This window comes from Mesoplodon mirus (assembly GCF_964341445.2).
Source record: "Mesoplodon mirus genome assembly, chromosome: 2".
NCBI classification, from domain to species: Eukaryota; Metazoa; Chordata; class Mammalia; order Artiodactyla; family Ziphiidae; genus Mesoplodon; species Mesoplodon mirus.
The window spans coordinates 115,166,434-115,184,304 of record NC_138977.1 but is presented as its reverse complement, the minus strand read 5'-3'; the positions used below and the strand labels follow the sequence as shown (position 1 = coordinate 115,184,304).

Sequence of the window (17,871 nt, the reverse complement as noted above, 5' to 3'; positions counted from 1 at the left end):
GAAGTTTGAAGTATAGCTATATGGTTCATGAGGCTTATGCTTGACTTGTTCTAGAAGAAATTATTTGATTTTATGTATACCCAGATATTTTTATAATGTATCCCAGAAAATTCTGTAGGATTCTCTACTATTTTACTCCTAGATTAATAGAAACTACCACATTTAAAAATAACAAAATATTGTAAAATAAGGCACAGGATAGTAAAACTTAGGGGACAGTATTTGTACCTATTTTGCATCAGCATCCCTCAAAAAGTAGAGGTTTTTTAAATTGTTACAATGCAACTGTCGTGTCACAAAAACCCAAATCCTTTTGAAAATCAAGTGGCAAAAAAACTAGATGTTAATAGGAGAGAGCAATGTGAGCAGTGTAACAACATGTGATTGTGTAAGGAGCGAAGTTGGATCAGCCTGGCTGGTGAAATTGGCCTTGTCTTAGCATAAATAAACATCCTTTTAAAGCAATTCTTAGTGGGGGAAAGAGACACCAAACTTCCCCTAATGTCACAGCTAGTTTCTATGAGAAGAGTCTTTTCGTGTCAGTATGTCTTCCTCCCTCCCTCTCTCCCTCTTTCTTTCTTCCCCTTTCTTTCCTTTCTTTCTTCCCCTTTCTTTCCTTTCTTTCTAATTTTTATTGGGGTATAGTTGATTCACAATGTTCTGTTAGTTTCTGCTGGACAGCAAAGTGAATCAGTTATACATATGCCCACTATTTTTTTAGATTCTAAGCTAATTTGGCCTAATTCTTTTTGATTTTCATGGTCTAAGAGATGAATTTGCATTCTATTTCAAATTTCTGACGTTTGTGTGAATAGGACAGTTTCATTTTAAGAAGACTGATTTTGAGGACTTCATTTCCCTCTTGTATTTTGGAGTCACTGGCAAAGAACATCGAGTTTGAAACTGAGGCATTTCTTTGTGTTTCACATTTCAATCATTGTGCAGGTGAAGCTTGTTGGTGGACCATCCATCCTGCCTCCAAGCAGCGCTCAGAAGGAGAAAAAGTACGGGTTGGAGATGACCTCATCTTAGTTAGTGTGTCCTCCGAAAGGTACTTGGTAAGTGTGCAAAGTCGGATCATGTAGTTGGTGATATGATAAGTGACAGGTCGATAGAATGATCTTTTTAAAGCTGAAATTGCAAATTATCTAGGAAAATTGCTTAGAAACAAGCCTGTATCTCTATTTGATGAATTATACATAACTCCCTAAGTAGAAGAATGATGTGACATGTGTGGAAGTGTGGCTTACCAGGATTATTTAGACAGGCTTCCCTCGTGCCCTTGATATGTATGTTCGTGACATCGATAGTGCCTGTTCTTGGATTATTTTATTAATAGCATGTAAATGCAGTCCAATCAAGAAGTTGAAATTCCATGGACTTTATTTTGCGCCCAATGAGAAGGTTATATTAATGAGGCATTGATTACCTATTTTGATATTCATGAAAGCAGATTATTATGTGAGAAACACTTGTCATGCTAAGAAAGGAGAAATAAACAAAATTAAAAAACGGTTTAATTCCCTCACTGACATTGCATTGTTTCAAAGGGAAGGGGCTAGAAATGGGAGATTGAAGAAAGAAGTTTATGCTTAATCGTTGAAGGTATTTTTTACTTTTGTGGTGAGGCCAATATCTATTTAACTTCTGTAGTAAATTATATTTTTGCTAAAGAATAGTCATATGCAGAATTTCGCAGAATATTGAAATCAGTGGAAGTGTGAAGGGTGTCAGTGAAAATATTCTTTCTATTTTAAGGTTGAGAAAGCAAACAAATATAAAATACGGTATTATAAACTTTACATGAATATCCACATTAAAAAAATCCCAGACATCCTAGTGGATGATGATTGAAACAAAAATCAGAAATAGAGCATCATTGCAGTTAAGCTCATGCTAGTTTATAGAAAGTGTATTCCTACTGCCTTAAATCAACATATTATTTGTGTGTAATTGATTTAGAATTAAGTAGTTGGTACCCTTGGGCTCTGTGTATGTGTGTGTGTGTGTGTATACACACACACACACACACACACACACTTGTTTATTGGTACGGAGCCTAAGAATGAGCCTGGGCCAATCATGTAACCTCTTCAAACCCTCAGTTTCTTCATCTGCAGTATGGGGGTAATAGCCTAGTTCACAGGGATATTAAGAGGATTGAATGCTTAATCAAGACAAGACTCTTAGCTCTATGAATGGCACATATAAAAATTGCTTAGTGAGTTGTCACTATTTACCCAGGAGATTTGTGCCTATTAAGAACTGTAGGGCTTCCCTCGTGGTGCAGTGGTTGAGAGTCTGCCTGCCGATGCAGGGGACATGGGTTCGTGCCCCGGTCCGGGAAGATCCCACATGCTGCGGAGCGGCTGGGCCCGTGAGCCATGGCCTCTGAGCCTGCGCGTCTGGAGCCTGTGCTCCGCAACGGGAGAGACCACAACAGGGAGAGGCCCGCATACCGCAAAAAGAAAAAAAAAAAAGAACTGTAGATATTTAACCAGAATAGGAGAAAGTTGGGAAGTGAGAAGCGAAGAGACAGTTACAGTTGATTTTAAATAAAAGGCTATCATGTGAAAGCCAGATTCATATTCTGAGAAGATGCTGACATGATTAAAAATAAATAAGAAATACGGCTGAAAACACATCCGTTAAAACTAACTACTAAAAATAAACATGTCCTGTCATTGACTTTGTAACTTTTCATTTGTTAGTGTCTGTTGGCCTTTGATCTAATTTTTCTTCAAGAACAGTGATGGTTAAGCTACCGCTGAACTATCTAATTGTGTGTTTGCTGCACTAATCAAGCGTACAAATATTGGGATGCTAAATTGATTAAAACTGATTGAAGGATTGATTTTCACTCTGTCCTCTGTGGAGGTGTCCTGTGGACTGTTCTGGGCTCTAGGAACCCAGGCTCCACCTAGGATGCTCCGCCCTTTTCTGCTTTATGTGATGAACCTTGTACATGATGTCTCAGGAATAAAAGGTTTTATCTCCAGAAAAGGTTGTAAGCCACTCATCCAAATAATGTCTTTTCTAATCTTGCTGTTTCATATTCTAATATGAAATGATATTCTAATCCTCTTTTCAGGAATATCTAAGAGGAAGAAAAATTCCTTTGACCTATTGGAATGACTTATATTTTTCTTTTAAAGGAGGCTTTATCAAAGCAGCTTAAATATAAGAGAAAGATACAATTTAAAAGAGAGGAAATATGGTCAAATAGGTATTGCTGTGAATCTCTTTCAAACTAAACAAAATAAGGTAAAGCACTCAAAATGTGTGTTAGAAAGATATAAAAATCACCATGGTATGCACAAGAGTTTTCAACCCATGGATTGGATTGCTCTCATTTGAAACATTGATTTTTGAATAATTTTCTCTGTCACCTATAGAAACGGACAGATTTTTAAAAAAAATTTTATTGGAGTATAGTTAATTTACGATGTTGTGTTAGTTTCAGGTGTATAGCATAGTGAATCAGTTATACATATACATATATCCACTCTTTTTTAGATTCTTTTCCCATATAGGTTATTACAGAGTACTGAGTAGAGTTCCCTGTGCTATACAGTAGCAGACAGATTTTTAAAATCCATGAAAACATTACCAAACAACTGTCTAAAAGTAAATTAGGAAAAGCAAAACCCCACAATCTAAAAAGTGATGAAAAATGCTTAAAAGAAAGCTATTCTAGGGCTCATAAAAATTTACTTCTCTCATACCCACCTCTGAATTTCCATAAATGCTAGGTGTTCTGATTGCATAGTAAGTTACCGAACTCCCTCAAGTTGCTTAAAATTACTGATAGCTAAAAAGACAGTGATCATAAATATTTTCAAGCTCTTTATCGTATCAACCAATTTATTTATTTATTTATTTTTAACATCTTTATTGGAGTATAATTGCTTTACAATGGTGTGTTAGTTTCTGCTTTATAACAGAGTGAATTAGTTATACATATGTCCCCATATCTCTTCCCTCTTGCGTCTCCCTCCCTCCCACCCTCCCTATCCCACCCCTCTAGGTGGTCACAAACCACTGAGCTGATCTCCCTGTGCTATGTGGCTGCTTCCCACTAGCTATCTATTTTACGTTTGGTAGTGTATATATGTCCATGCCACTCTCTCACTTTATCACGGCTTACCCTACCGCCTCCCCATAACCTCAAGTCCATGCTCCAGTAGGTCTGTGTCTTATTCCTGTCTTAACCCTAGGTTCTTCATGACCTTTTTTTTTTTTCCTTTTTTTCCCTTAGATTCCATCCAATTTATTTTTTATTTATTTACCTTGAGCCTTTTTTTTTTCTCTCTGTGGCTCAGGTGATGGAATCATAGACTGTTCCATTTGGAAAGAGCATCTATTCTGTGTCCCTCATTTTTTTCTCAGAATAAAAAAGTGAATTCTGAGGGGGTGATATATCTTGTTTACTTGTGTTCCCTGTCACTGGAGGATCATTTTTCTAGTGTGTTGCATCACCAGGGTCAAGTGCCTGACACTTAAGATGAGAGAAATAAATGAGTGAATAAATGCATCAGATAAGGGTTGAATTCGGATATTCTTAGAAATTCTTGTGCCTTGGACCTTTTGGACAGTCGGAGAAAGCTTACTGACTCTTTGTTTCATTATCTTTTAAAATGCATAAAATATATACACTGGATTACAAAGGAAACTAAAAGTATCAAAGTGGAGTCCAGGTTGAGAACTCCTGGGAGGTGATTTATAATAATATCTTTTCTATTCCTGAGATTTCGTGCTTCTGTCATATTACATGTTACTCAAAATATGCTTCTTGAACCAATGGCCTTGGTTGGCCCCCCTTCACACCTCCTGAATTCAAATTTGCCTTTTTTTGACAAGATCCTCAGGTGATCTGTGTGTCCATGAGAACTTGAGCATCACTAACATGAGAATCAAGGTGATAGGAAAGAGCAGATCACTCTCCAAAGTGCCTGCAGTGCTCCTGGCGGGCATGTAAACTTTAGAGCAGTTACATATTTCAGCCTAAGGCCAGCTTTGCTTTCAGCGTCTGACAACATCTGTTTTGGCTCTAAGGATAACCCATCTTAGTTAGTGTCAGTAACTGAAATTGTTACTGCATTCTGAATATTTAATATCACAAGCCTGTGTGGTTCTTACTCAGATTTCCCTTTGTTGCTTAAGCGGCAAAATTAAATAGAAGCATCCAAAATAGTTATGCCTAGAGAATATTTTCTTGAGAAGAGTGGACATGATTTAGATAACTTAAAATGGTGTAATATGATCTGAAGGACATTTTTTTTTTTACTTTCTCCAACAGACTGAAATTTTCCTTTTTTTATGGTTTTATTTATTGTGTACCTTTAGGCTTAGATATGATTTGAAGATTGCATTTTTGTCCTCCCCCCACCCCGACTGTTTTTTCACTTCAGTAGCTCCTTATTGCCTATAAGGTCCTTGATCTGACACCTGCTTTGTCTGCAGGCCTATCTCTCACTCTCTTTCTAAGTATATGCTGTAAGCCCCAAAGAGGAAACTCTCTGCTGAGCTGTATGTTCCCTTATCTCTGCCCCTTTGGGTACCATTTCCCTTATTAGAGCCTACAGCACCAACAAAGCCCAGGCCACTTCCGATTATGAGGTTTCTGGTGTATTAAGAATGAGAATCTCTAAAGTAGTTTATAAAAGTTTTGGTATTTTTTAAAAAAATACTTACACTTAGAGCATTAACGTTATTAATACACATACGCAAATTCAGTGTATGTACAAAATTTTGGAGACAGCATCTCTTAAGTATACAAATGTGACGCTCAGGCCAAGTGATCCTACTGGCTCTTCAAATGCCTCGTCCCATATGGAACCCTGTGGAAATACCACCTGTCCTCAAGGCCCAGGACAATGAACTCTGTTCCAGTTAGGCTGGTCCAAGTGTTCTTTTCTCTCAATTCCTGTAGCACTTTGATTACAATTCAGCTAACATTTTCAAAACACTGACTCACAGCATTTTGTGGATATATTTTACTTACCTTTCTAGCTTATGAGCACCCTCATGGTGGGGAATGTGTTCTATTAATGTTTAGCACAATGCTTTATACATAGTATATTCAATGAACAAGGATGAACAAATCTATTTATCGTAATATGGCATGAGCTTTCACTTGAATTCAAAAGTAAAAATATAAGCATTGGTATTTTGAATCGTCTTCTGATAGTTTGATAAAATCCATATGGTTTTACAGGTTTCTTTGTTTTTGTTTGTTTGTTTGTTTGGTGTGTTTGTGCTGTTAGTTTGGCTCAGGTCATTGAAATAGGAACATTTATGGAATAACTTAAAATATTTTTTTAAAGTTTACACTTTGATTTTAAAGGTTTGGTTCACTTCTGCACATACTTCTTTATTGAGTAACCCTGCTAGATGCTAGGGATACAGTTGTGAGCCTGTGTCAGCTTACAAGAGGGAGAATGAAAAATACACTAAGTGATCACATTGTGATAAGGGCTATGAAGGAAAATATATTTTTCTTGTTTGTGGAAGCAGATGGCATATGATTTATTTGTAAATAGTTAAAGAATTTTAATATATTAGGGAAAGAATTAATTCAGTAAAGACATCTTAGCTGGATTTTTGTATAAGAATGACAGGTCCAGGTAGAAAGGAGGTTGTACAAAGACAGACAGCTGGTTGAGATGGGAGAGGGGTAAGAGCAGGTTATTGCTAAACCTGAAACATCCACTTTTAATCTTATTGATTGGAAAATTGCTGATAAGATAATTACATACATGTCAAATGTCACAAATTTCTCGGGTTTTGTTTTTAAGAGAAAGAAAATGAAATGCCTACCTATGCTGGTGACTTGAGATTAGTATATTTAGGCAGAAGAGACCTTTGGATGTTGAAAGGCTTGTGGCATATACCAGTGTGACTCTGCATGCTGTGACTGCTGTTTGTCTAACTAGGAAGGTCAGATATCTGGGGAAGTTCTAGTGCAATTGAAGTCTTTAAAAGCTTAGGCTGTCATCAGCATTGGAAAGTGTTCCAGGAAAATTAAAAGAATATTGATGATGTTGACTCAGATGACTCCAAGAAAAAAAGTGGTTGTTCTCTGCATGTTTGAAATTCTAGCAGCAGCCAGGTAATGGTTAGTGAAATAAGCAAGTCATTTGTCTGTACTCATAATTTTGTTTTTCTTTACTTATTATTTCAGAACTCATCAATTATGGCTCTCAAAGATGTGAAATATGATGTTTTTTAATACATTTGACTTAAGAAGGAACATCTGAAATTTGTAATGTCTGAATTTTGAAGGACATGTATTGTCTTGGTTTTTGATACCTATTAGGAAATATTGCCATCTAATGGCTATTACATCAGATTGTAGATAAAAGTTCCTAAAGGACCCCATGAAAGTAACACTTTAGTCCAGTAGGTTTAACCTACTTCATTGTCAACACACTGTCACAGTATGATATGTAAAAACTTAATTATAATTTTAATGGTAAGGGCCTACTATCTGTACAAATTTGCCCATCAATAAGCCTTTAAAACAAAATAGTCTGTTTTCACAAATAAATTTATTTTATTTGTGTTTTCAGATTAGTGGCTTAAGTAGTAACTCTTAGAAGGAAGCTGAAAAATACCTAAAGTCAAATATAAACTCTAATTTTTTTCCTACTAGTCTCTTCATTTTTGAGTGACAGGATTGCAACAGAGGCTCTCTGTGGACAGTCCCACGTTGGCAGAGTTCAACTTGAGTTGCCAGAAGCACTTCGTGTTGAGACTTACCCAGAGCCTGTAGTGATGCCTTCTTTTGCTTCTAATGCAGCACTTGTCTTATGGCAACGGCAGCTTGCACGTGGACGCCGCTTTCCAGCAGACCCTCTGGAGCGTGGCCCCAATCAGCTCAGGAAGTGAAGCAGCCCAAGGTAAGAACTCCACTTCCATTAGGGAGCTGGTCCCTGATGCAGAGTTGGCAGTCATCTTTGGGATTGTGAAAATGAGTAGATTAATTAGAGCTGTTTGTGTCAAAATATTCTGTAATGCAGATACATAACATTTAAGAAACTCATTTGAATTGCTATTTAAAAGTGAAGTTTGTGTTAAGGTTTATCTCCTCTTATTTTTATGCTATCGTCAGCTTTAGCTTATTTTTGTGCGTGTTTTACATGCTAGCTTTCTAGGGGTTATTTTCTCCAGTGTTTTGGCCTCAGGGTATTGCTTAGTTAGGCAACTGTCAAGATTTCTCATCTTCCAGGCCGCGTGACTTAGAACTGGATCACAGCAGTGCTTGTACATCAGGGTTTTCCCAGGAAATATCTGTGTGTTCTGGTTGTTCTCACTTATGTAAGTTCAAATCGGAGCCTATCCAGGCTTGCATGTTTAGTGGAGGTTTTTATGAGGCTGAGGTCATGTATAATAGTGGGAACATCACTAACTGGGGGACTTGGGAACCCAGGGCTCAGAGGTGTCAGGCAGGTAGCACCATCCATCTCTGATTTTGACCAGGTACTTAAGCCTTGCTGGACTTCTGTGTCTCTGTCTATGAAAATAGGAGATTGGAGCCGATGATCTGTTCAGCTGTCAACATGTGATGATGACAGTTCAAACGTGACTGCATTTCAATCCTTCTAGGGTATCTGATTGGTGGTGACGTCCTCAGGTTGCTTCATGGACACATGGATGAATGCCTCACGGTCCCTTCAGGAGAACACGGTGAAGAGCAGCGAAGGTTGGTACCTGAGCCCAGCGCCTTGAGCCTTGCATTTTCTTGTTTTGATATAAGTTTTGTAAATTAAGGATTTGTCAGTTCAGGCCATTAGCATAGGAGAAAGTGGGCCACTATCATTCATCTGTCCACTGAAGTGATCCATTGCTGGCCTCCTCTGAAGTAGTTTTTTTCTCACGTACGGTTTTGACTACCTATGAATAGAGTTGCAGAAAATTCTTGTATAATTAAAACATGGTGAGAAGCAGTGAATACAATAAACTGAGTGGGAGGAATGAACACATTCACCTACTTAAAACTTCGTGAAATGTTCATTCGTTTTGATGAATCCTCTTTCTGGAATGTTTAGTCTCCAGTTCAGTTTTAGACTTGTCAAATTGCCCAAAGGTTTAGGACCCTTTTCTGTTACCTCCCATTTACTGAGATAGATGATAAAATTGAGCACTCTCCCTAATATTTTATGTGATTTTAATACCTCTCCTATGTTACTATTATTTGGCATTGGGCCAAGGTGGCAGTAGCCTGGCTCATGGGGAAAAGTGCACAAATAATACAAAACCATAAAAATATTGAGGGCGATTTGAATGTTCCGTTTTGCCTCACAAGTTAATGGATGAATATGGTAAGTGGAATGCATAAATAAGCGATTATTGTGAGAGAAGGCGTGATCCGGGTGATTTATTACGTGGCTTTAAGTCTTTTAGTGGAGGTTTCTCGTAATATTAGCATATCCCTTAGATAACTATTATTGATAAATATTTATTTCTGTAATTTAAAGAAAGATACAGAGAACATTTAGAAAGTTAATAGTTCTTTAATTAGCTGTTTAACCTTGGGAAAAGTCACTGTGAGACCTGGGTACTAGTCTTACCTCTCCCCAGGTAGACCTAGCTTATGGTGAAGCATGAAATGCAGAGCCTCAAAAAATTCCCTAAACGAAAAGTGCTGCTTTTAGTAGGTTAGGAAGAAGATGTTAATGGTGTGTTGATAGGGTTTATATAAAAGATGAGAGGGAATTCAAAAGACGGTTTATTTGAGGAATTAATTCAGAAGATTCATCCCTCAGAAGACTCAGAGGGATGCAGTGTACACTGGGAATTGCAGTTATTCCCGAGTGATGAGGGGCAGGATGGAAGAAGCATGGAAACTAGACAGGAGGGAGTAGTTTGGTCAGCTTTTTTTTTTTTTTTTTTTTTTTTTTTTTTTTTTTTTTGCGGTACGCGGGCCTCTCACTGCTGCGGCCTCTCCCGTTGTGGAGCGCAGGCTCCGGACGCGCAGGCTCAGCGGCCATGGCTCACGGGCCCAGCCGCTCCGCGGCACGTGGGATCTTCCCAGACTCGGGCACGAACCCATGTCCCCTGCATCGGCAGGCGGACTGTCAACCACTGCGCCACCAGGGAAGCCCAGTTTGTTCAGCATTTGAAGTCTCCTTAGTGCCATTCCCACGGGTTGGCTTTTACCCGGAGATAGTTGGGAAGGAGTGTGTGGGGAGGGGGTGACATGGTCAGATCTCTTTGAAAAGAGTGTCTCTGACGAACAAGAAGAACTTAGATCGGAGGTGGAGAGATTCTGGAGCAGGGAAACCAACTCGGAGAAGGCTGATGAAGTCATTCATGTGAGAGAAATGGAGAAGCTTATCCTGGAGAGTGGCTGTTAGAATAGGACAGCCTGGCCCAGAAACATTTCAGGTCAGATTGACTCGTTTAAGGATGAACTCTATGTGGTTGGTGAGAGAATGTATCAGATTTAAGGGTGAGAAACTCCCTAGAGTTTCTGACTCTAGGGAAGAGAGATGGTGTTAAAGATTGTGGGAGATGGACAGATTTGATACAAAGGACCCAGTGAGATTTTGGACACTGGTGAGTACAGAGGGTCTATGGGAAATAAAATAAAGAGTTTATGGGAAATTGGAATTTTTGAGTCTTTAACTTAGACAAAGCTTGGGTTGGATATAAAACACAAGTGCACAGGGGGTAGTTGAAAGAATGGGAGCCCTAGGTAGAGAGGGAGGAACAGTGACTAGAGTGTTATGTTTAGCAACTTGGGCATTGCTTTAAAAGGCTGCAAAGACTTGGAATAGACTAACTAGAGAGGAGGCTGAGTATGGAATCCTAGATAAGTCTGATATTTAGGACACTGACAGGTGAAGGAAAGGCACAAGAGAGGCAGAATGGTAGTTAAGTGGAGAGCCAGGGAAATTAGTTATGGAACCCAAAGGAGGCTTGGGGTGTAGGTGTGTTCAATGATATAATATCATCATAGAGACTTAGGAGCAAAACGAGGTTGTGTCATAGCCTTTTGGATCTTTAGTCTCTGACTTGTTAAATGAAACACTTGAAACGAAGCGATTCTTTGAGCCCGTCTGCTCTTTCTACGGACACTGTAGAGATTTGTAATTAAGAGAATGGGCCGTAGACCTGGGTTTGGGCCTCGCCTCTGCCACAAATAGTTGTGTGACTTGTGTGACTTAATTTCTTTAAACCTGATTTTTCTCCTCTGTGAAATGTGGCTTAAATGTTAGCTGTTACTTCATGGGATTGTTGTGAAGGTTCAGTAGAAAAATGCATGTAAAACCTTGATGCATATTAAGAGATCAACAAATGTATTATCGTTGTTGTTATCTTATCACTATTGTTTAGGCAGAAGAGCAGCATTTAGTCAGATATGGAAACGTTTGAGGGACCCTGGGCATGCGGGTGAAAGTATGGTAGAGCGTAGATTTTAGGGGAAGAGACGCTAAACTATATCAAAGAAAACCCTCTTCTGTTTTGAAATGAATGTGGTAGGTGAGTGGTGGGGAAGGGCTCCTCCTTCTTGCTAAGCTTTAGAAGCGAGGAATGGATGAGCATAGTTTTTAACAGTTGGGTGTTTTCATTTCCAAATGAGAATATCCAGCGTCGGATAGATCCCAGATTTCTTGGACTAAGCTCGCGGGCAGTGACTGCAGTTTTCCACCTCTCCTGCACATTAGAGAGTCTGTATGTTAAAGAGGGGTTTTATTAAACATGATACTTATAGAGCAGATTTCCTGCTAATTGGTTTTTTTTGGGGGGATGCCTTTTATTTATTTTTTTAATTTTTATTTTATATTGGAGTATAGTTGATTTACAATGTTGTGTTAGTTTCAGGTGTACAACAAAGTGAATCAGTTATACATATACATATATCTATTCTTTTTCAGATTCTTTTCCCATATAGGTTATTGCAGAATATTGAGTAGAGTTCCCTGTGCTCTACAGTAGGCCCTTGTTGGTTATCTATGTTGTATATAGTAGTGTGTGTATGTTAAGCTCAACCTCCTAATTTATCCTTCCCTGCCATCTTTCCCCTTTGGTAACCATAAGTTTGTTTCCTAAGTCTGTGAGTCTCTTTCTGTTTTGTAAATAAGTTCATTTGTGTCATTTTTGTAGAGTCCACATGTAAGTGATAGCATACAGTATTTGTCTTTCTCTGTCTGACTTACTTCACTTAGTATGATCATCTCTCCTGCTGGTTATTATTACATTGCTGGTTATTGCAGAGAAAACTAGGGGAAATGTCAAAGACATTTTGGTATTGTTCTGGGTCCGCTTTCCCATTGCATGCATGTTGCAGGATGCTCCCGCCCCCACTCCTGTATTATTCTTGATTTAATGTTATTCATTTCTGTGTCAAATTAATCTCAGTATGTATTCAGATCAACACATTGCAGCTCTTTCTAGGTAGTGATGTCAGTAAGAACACATCCTTAGTGCCCCCTTGTACGGCGTGTTTACATGGGTGAAATTAGATTAAAATGGATGTCAGACTTGACATGCCTCATGACATTCCTCTCTCCCTCATGACTTGAGGGAGAAAATGAGTCAGAAATAGGCATCAGGAGCCTGAGGGATGTTGCTTAAGACTGAAAGTTATCTATGTCTTGATTACACAGTGAGATTGAACAATTTTTTGCATGTAACGATAAAAGTAATTCCTTAAATTTTACATTTATAGAGCCCTTTATTCTTTCAAGTCTTCTTAATATCAGTGTGTAGAAATTTCTTTATCTTCCCCTGTCCTCATGCTAAGTCACTTCAGTGTCTTACAGAATGAGGGGAAGGCAAAGGACTGTACAGCCAGGAGGCAGCCTTTCTTTAATTGATGTGAATCTGTATTGGGGGAAAAACGCATAGTGATAACCTTAAAAATGTATTTTGATTCATTTTTTAAAAAGAAGTAAAAATAATTTGACTTTTTTTTTTTTTGGTCTAGCCTTGTCATATATAAAGATTTCTTTTAACTCATAATTCTTCACTGTAATTATGATCTGGCTACACTCAATTATATTCTGTTATTAAAGTTAAATAACTAAAGTCAAATCAGGTTTGTTACAAGAAGTAGTGGAATTGATAAGGAGATGGCCAGAAGTGACAGTTGCTTCTGAGTAATTTAGGACCATTTTGGTCGTAAATGCTGGGTTAGTAAGTGGATTTGTCAATCTGCTCATGCCTCCTTCCCATGACAAGTTTTGAATATACATAATAGAACTGTAATTGTAGCAGTTGAAAATGCAGTTCAACGATGGGTACTGTAGTTCTAGATACCGATGCAGTGATCTTTTATTATTATTATTTTATAATCTATTTTATGGAAGTATAGTTGATTTACAGTGTTGTGTTCATTTCTGCTGTACAGCACAGTGACTCCGTTATACATATATACACATTCTTTTTCATATTCTTTTCCATTATGGTTTATCGCAGGATGTTGAATATAGTTCCCTGTGCTCTACAGTAGGACCTTGTTGTTTATCCATCCTACAGATAATAGTTTGCATCTGCTAATCCCAAACTCCCACTCCATCCCTCCCCACCATCCCCACCCACCCTTGGCAACCACAAGTCTGTTCTCTCTCTGATGGAGTGATCTTTAACTTCCTCTTCACACTTAGATTTGTATATGTATGTGGTTTCCTGTGCATCTCATGGGAGTGTTAACCAGACCCCCAGAATGAAGAGCATATATTGTCCCATTCACTTAAGTGGAATTGAATTGGAGAATGAAGCCTACCAAAGTTAAATTAAACATATATTTTCCCCACACTTCCTGCTCATGTTGCTTTTATGGATTGAATTCTGACATGTTTGTGAAATAAAGCATCACTATGGTTTTACTTTAAATTTCTTGAGATTTTTCCAGAAAGATGTGTGAGTCTAAAATTACCAGTATACAACTGGTCTAAACAACAATAAAAGTTGTAAAATCATCATCTATAGACGTTGTGAGCAGGTGGGGGAAAGGGAGAAATGCACGGAACGTTAACTGTAGAATTGTAATTTCTTTGTTCTTTCTCAAACTTTTCAAATAGTGAGATGGGTTAAATTAAGGAGAAACAAGTTCTGCTACTTGGCAAGAGATCTGTTGGATGCCACACAGCTTTCAAATTATTGCTTTAAAAAAAGATTTCATTCTGGAGCCTTGAAATTTGATTATCAGTTTTCATTTCAAGCATGAAGTCTTTTATATGGGGAATGTTTTCTGTTCTAGATTCTGTCTTTGGATTGCACCTTATTACTTCCATCCATTTTTATGTGAATATAATAAAATGCCAACAAAGGCATTTACTTTATGTGCACACATGCTTACTAATGGATTAAATATGCACTACCTGAATTAAGTATGTCATACTTTTAAATTAATAAGTTTTAAGAAAGATGAGTTAGGGGAGTGTTATTCAGAATTATTATGTGAGATCTCTGATGTGGAAACCGGTATTAAGGGAACGTTTTTTGAAAAGCATTATTTGTATGTTAAAACAGTTTTTACCACATAGCTCATAGGTAATTTTATTCATTTAATAAAAATCTGTGGAATGACCACCGTGTTCTGGGTGCTGGGGTTGTTAGTATCTAAAAAGATTCAGAGTCTCTTTTCTCAAGGAGTTTACATTCTAGTGGGGATATGTAACAATAAAAACTTAAATATGCTTGTTTATAAATGCACACACATACCCATGCATGCATAGATAAAATACACCTGATGGTGTGTGTGTCTGTGTGTGTGTGCGTGTATGAGAGAGAGAGAGAGAGAGCGCGCAAGCAGGCTTGAGTGTGGATAGAGAAGTTGTCCTGTTTCCATCTTACCAGGCATTACTCTCGGCATATACTTTCTCTGTCTTGTTCCTTTCAAACTCAGGACCATTAAGTCATTGTTTCTGACAGTGTCTGGAAATAAATGTTACATCTGCTTTCCAGAATGTGACTCAGCAGGCAAAAGCCATGCCGTATGTATGCATGACAATATTTTTGCCTTCATGCCCCTTTTAATATTATGATTCAGTGAGCTTTACTTGTGAATAATTGATAAGGCATGAGATGCGTTTGATCTAATGAATTAAGTGTCTCTCAGTCTGGCTTAGAAGGAGAGGTGTGGTTTATGTCTACATACACAATTGGATGACTAATACCCCGCAGGGTTTGTATGCCGTCAGTCACCTACCTCGACTCAAGCTTCTGAAGCTGCGCTGTTTTGCTCCAAAACAGTCAAGTTTGGGTCATATAAGAATTTTCTTCCTTCTCTTCATGTCCTGTTTATACCTCTTTAGCCTGCATCTGGGGATAGGACAGATTTCCCAAATAGTTTTGCTAGAAGAATAAGCACGTGAAGGAGAGCTATTTTTTTCTTCTTTGCCTCTTCTCCCTGGAGAGAGATGCAGTCTTTCCCCTGAACTTAACCTCCCTGCTGATTGCAGAGAGCACCCTGGCCTTGCTTCAGCCTGTCATTATTTAGCAGCCTGACTTGGTCGAGAGCCACACTCTCAAGGAACGACTGGGCTAGAAGGCACTGTTTTCCAAAATACAAGCTTTGAAGGCAAAGGATTAAAAATATTCACAGAAATTGGAGCCACTGGATAAGAGTAAAAATGAAAAAAAAAACAATTGAGGTGTCGGATGCACTGAAAGTGAGTGACTGGCAAGAGACAATAGATTAAAAATCAACACTGAGAGAAACCTCCCAGTTATTTTCTCAGTGAAAATTTAAGACCGTTTTTACTGGTCCACGTTTAGTTTCTTAACTTAATCTAGGTGTAAGCAATATCTTTCAGGAAGAAAAGAAAAGCCTCCTCTTTTTTTTAATTTCCAAATTCCTTTGTGGTTGTGTTATATTCCATACGGAGTGAAAAGTAAAAGTAGCAAATGTTTGTTGTTGTTTTTCTGCTCTAGTCCTATTTATATGACTGTTTAATATGGATTCGGAGTGTAAGGATGTTATTATTTTTAATCCACGATTATTCATTTATATTTTATGCAGACGTGACATCTCAAAACATACTGATCTTGGGTGGCCTCGGCCTGCAGCGGCTTGAAGCAGGATTTCAGTTCCCGGCCAGAGATTGAGGTTGCGCAGAGCGCTGAATCCTAATCACTAGACCACCAGGGACCAGTGGCCAATGACAAGGCCCTGGCCCATCAGCTGCGTAGAAATGAATTTCCACATAGAGGTGGAAAGCAGTGAAGCAAGTAAAGTGTTTATTAGGAGGAAAAAGAGTACAGTACGTGTGGATAGACACACGGGTGGGCTCAGGGAGAGAGAGTCGCACCCTTGTGGTAGTTTGAATCACTGTTATGGGACATTTCTTCCAGATTTCCTTTGACCAGTCATCTTGCTTTGCCTGGTTCTGAGTCCGTATTTGGTCTACCTCAGGGTCCTCCTCTGTGTGCTTGCACATCTCTCAGCCAAGATGGATTCTAGCAAAGAGGCCTATGGGTAGTTGGCATCACTTACTGTGGGGTGGCGCCACCTCCCTTTTTGACCTCCAAGGAGCCTTTCTGTGCATATGTAGTCAGGAAGGTCTCCTTGACTTTGAGGATGAGGATTATGTGGTCTTTTATCTGGGCAGGGCCCAGCCTCCTCTATCATCCTGCTTTTATGGAGTTTCTGCTGTTACGGAGTTTCTGTCCACAAGGGAGAAACTGCTCAGCCTGAGGCCCATCCATGTCCTGTCTCAATACCTGTTTCTCTTTGTGCAGCAACTTGAATAGAAATATCACAAACTCAGTCCTGAGTAAATACGTGATGCTTCTCTAAGTGTTGTATAGGCGTATACTTCTGATTTCTCTGTTACTATGAAGAGGTTCCTGGGAGCTTGCCTGGGGCTTAGATGCTCAGCCAAACATTCTCTTAGGCCCTTACGTAGTAGACTGGTGTGCAAGCAGAAATTCTACTGAGAAAATGTGTAAACTGAAACACTTATAATTTCTCTCTGCAATAATCTTTTAATCCTGGGTCTATTTTTCAATTGCTTTAATGCTTATTGAGGGCTTGTTTGTTCTAGGCATTTCGATGTGTGCTGGCTATAAAAAAATGAGATCGTAGAAAACGTATCTTACTATTCTACCCATTGAGGAGGATTAGACAAGGAGGAATCTGTGCTGACCTTTGATTTTGAGGTGGTATTTTCACCAGCCTGTAAGGTAGTAGAACAAGCTTCTCTTCCCCATAATTGTTTTGAACCTGCCATTCAGTATCAACTCTCAATGGAAATTGTGTGTGAGTAATTTTTCTGTTTTTCAAAGGATTCATAGGTGAATCCTCAACATCCAGGGTCTGGTAATACATTACCACACAGAACTTAATTTGGTTGAGGACGTGTTGGTAGTAGAATCGTCTGTGTCTTTAACTGCCCCAGGTAAATGGCATATATCACATACTGCCATTTTTTATCTTTACTGGTGTGTGTGTTCATCTATTCTGTTTAGTTTTCAGCCAGGATTGTATCATTCATTTTTGTACCCCTTTCATAGAGTGACAAATATATGGGAATCTGCATACAAATGCTGATTGTTTTGTGTTTGTGAAAGAAATTAATGGAGAAAAAATAGTCATGCACTTCCCTGTAGGTTGTTTAAGGAGAGCAGTGGGATGCATGCCTTGAGAACCGCTCTGGTTAATTCAGAGGGGTTTGAAGTCCCTGTTTGTAGGATTTCAGTGACTCCTAAAAGATGATTGTCCTCTTGCAATTCCAGGAGGGGAAGAAACCAGCCGACCAACCTGAATGAACAGAACACTATTTTGAGGCCTATAAGTCCCACATCCTTGGCTAAGAGCCTTCTCTATTGGAAGCATCTTGACTTCATGTCACTCCACAGGGAAGAATCCCTATTTCTACAGCAGGAATCTGAGCCTTGAAGACAGTGATTTAAACAAAC

The 17,871-nt window shown here is 38.6% G+C and overlaps 1 protein-coding gene across 2 annotated transcripts in view; it reads left to right on the top strand.

Annotated features, from left to right (window-relative positions):
* Positions 1-17,871, top strand: part of RYR2 (ryanodine receptor 2) — a 729,440-nt gene that overhangs the window by 308,756 nt on the left and 402,813 nt on the right. For both annotated transcript variants that reach the window (XM_082634943.1, XM_082634944.1), the window contains exons 8-10: positions 946-1,058; positions 7,802-7,901; positions 8,608-8,704. In XM_082634943.1, coding sequence (XP_082491069.1) covers positions 946-1,058; positions 7,802-7,901; positions 8,608-8,704 — 310 coding nt within the window. The remainder of the gene's footprint in view (positions 1-945; positions 1,059-7,801; positions 7,902-8,607; positions 8,705-17,871) is intronic.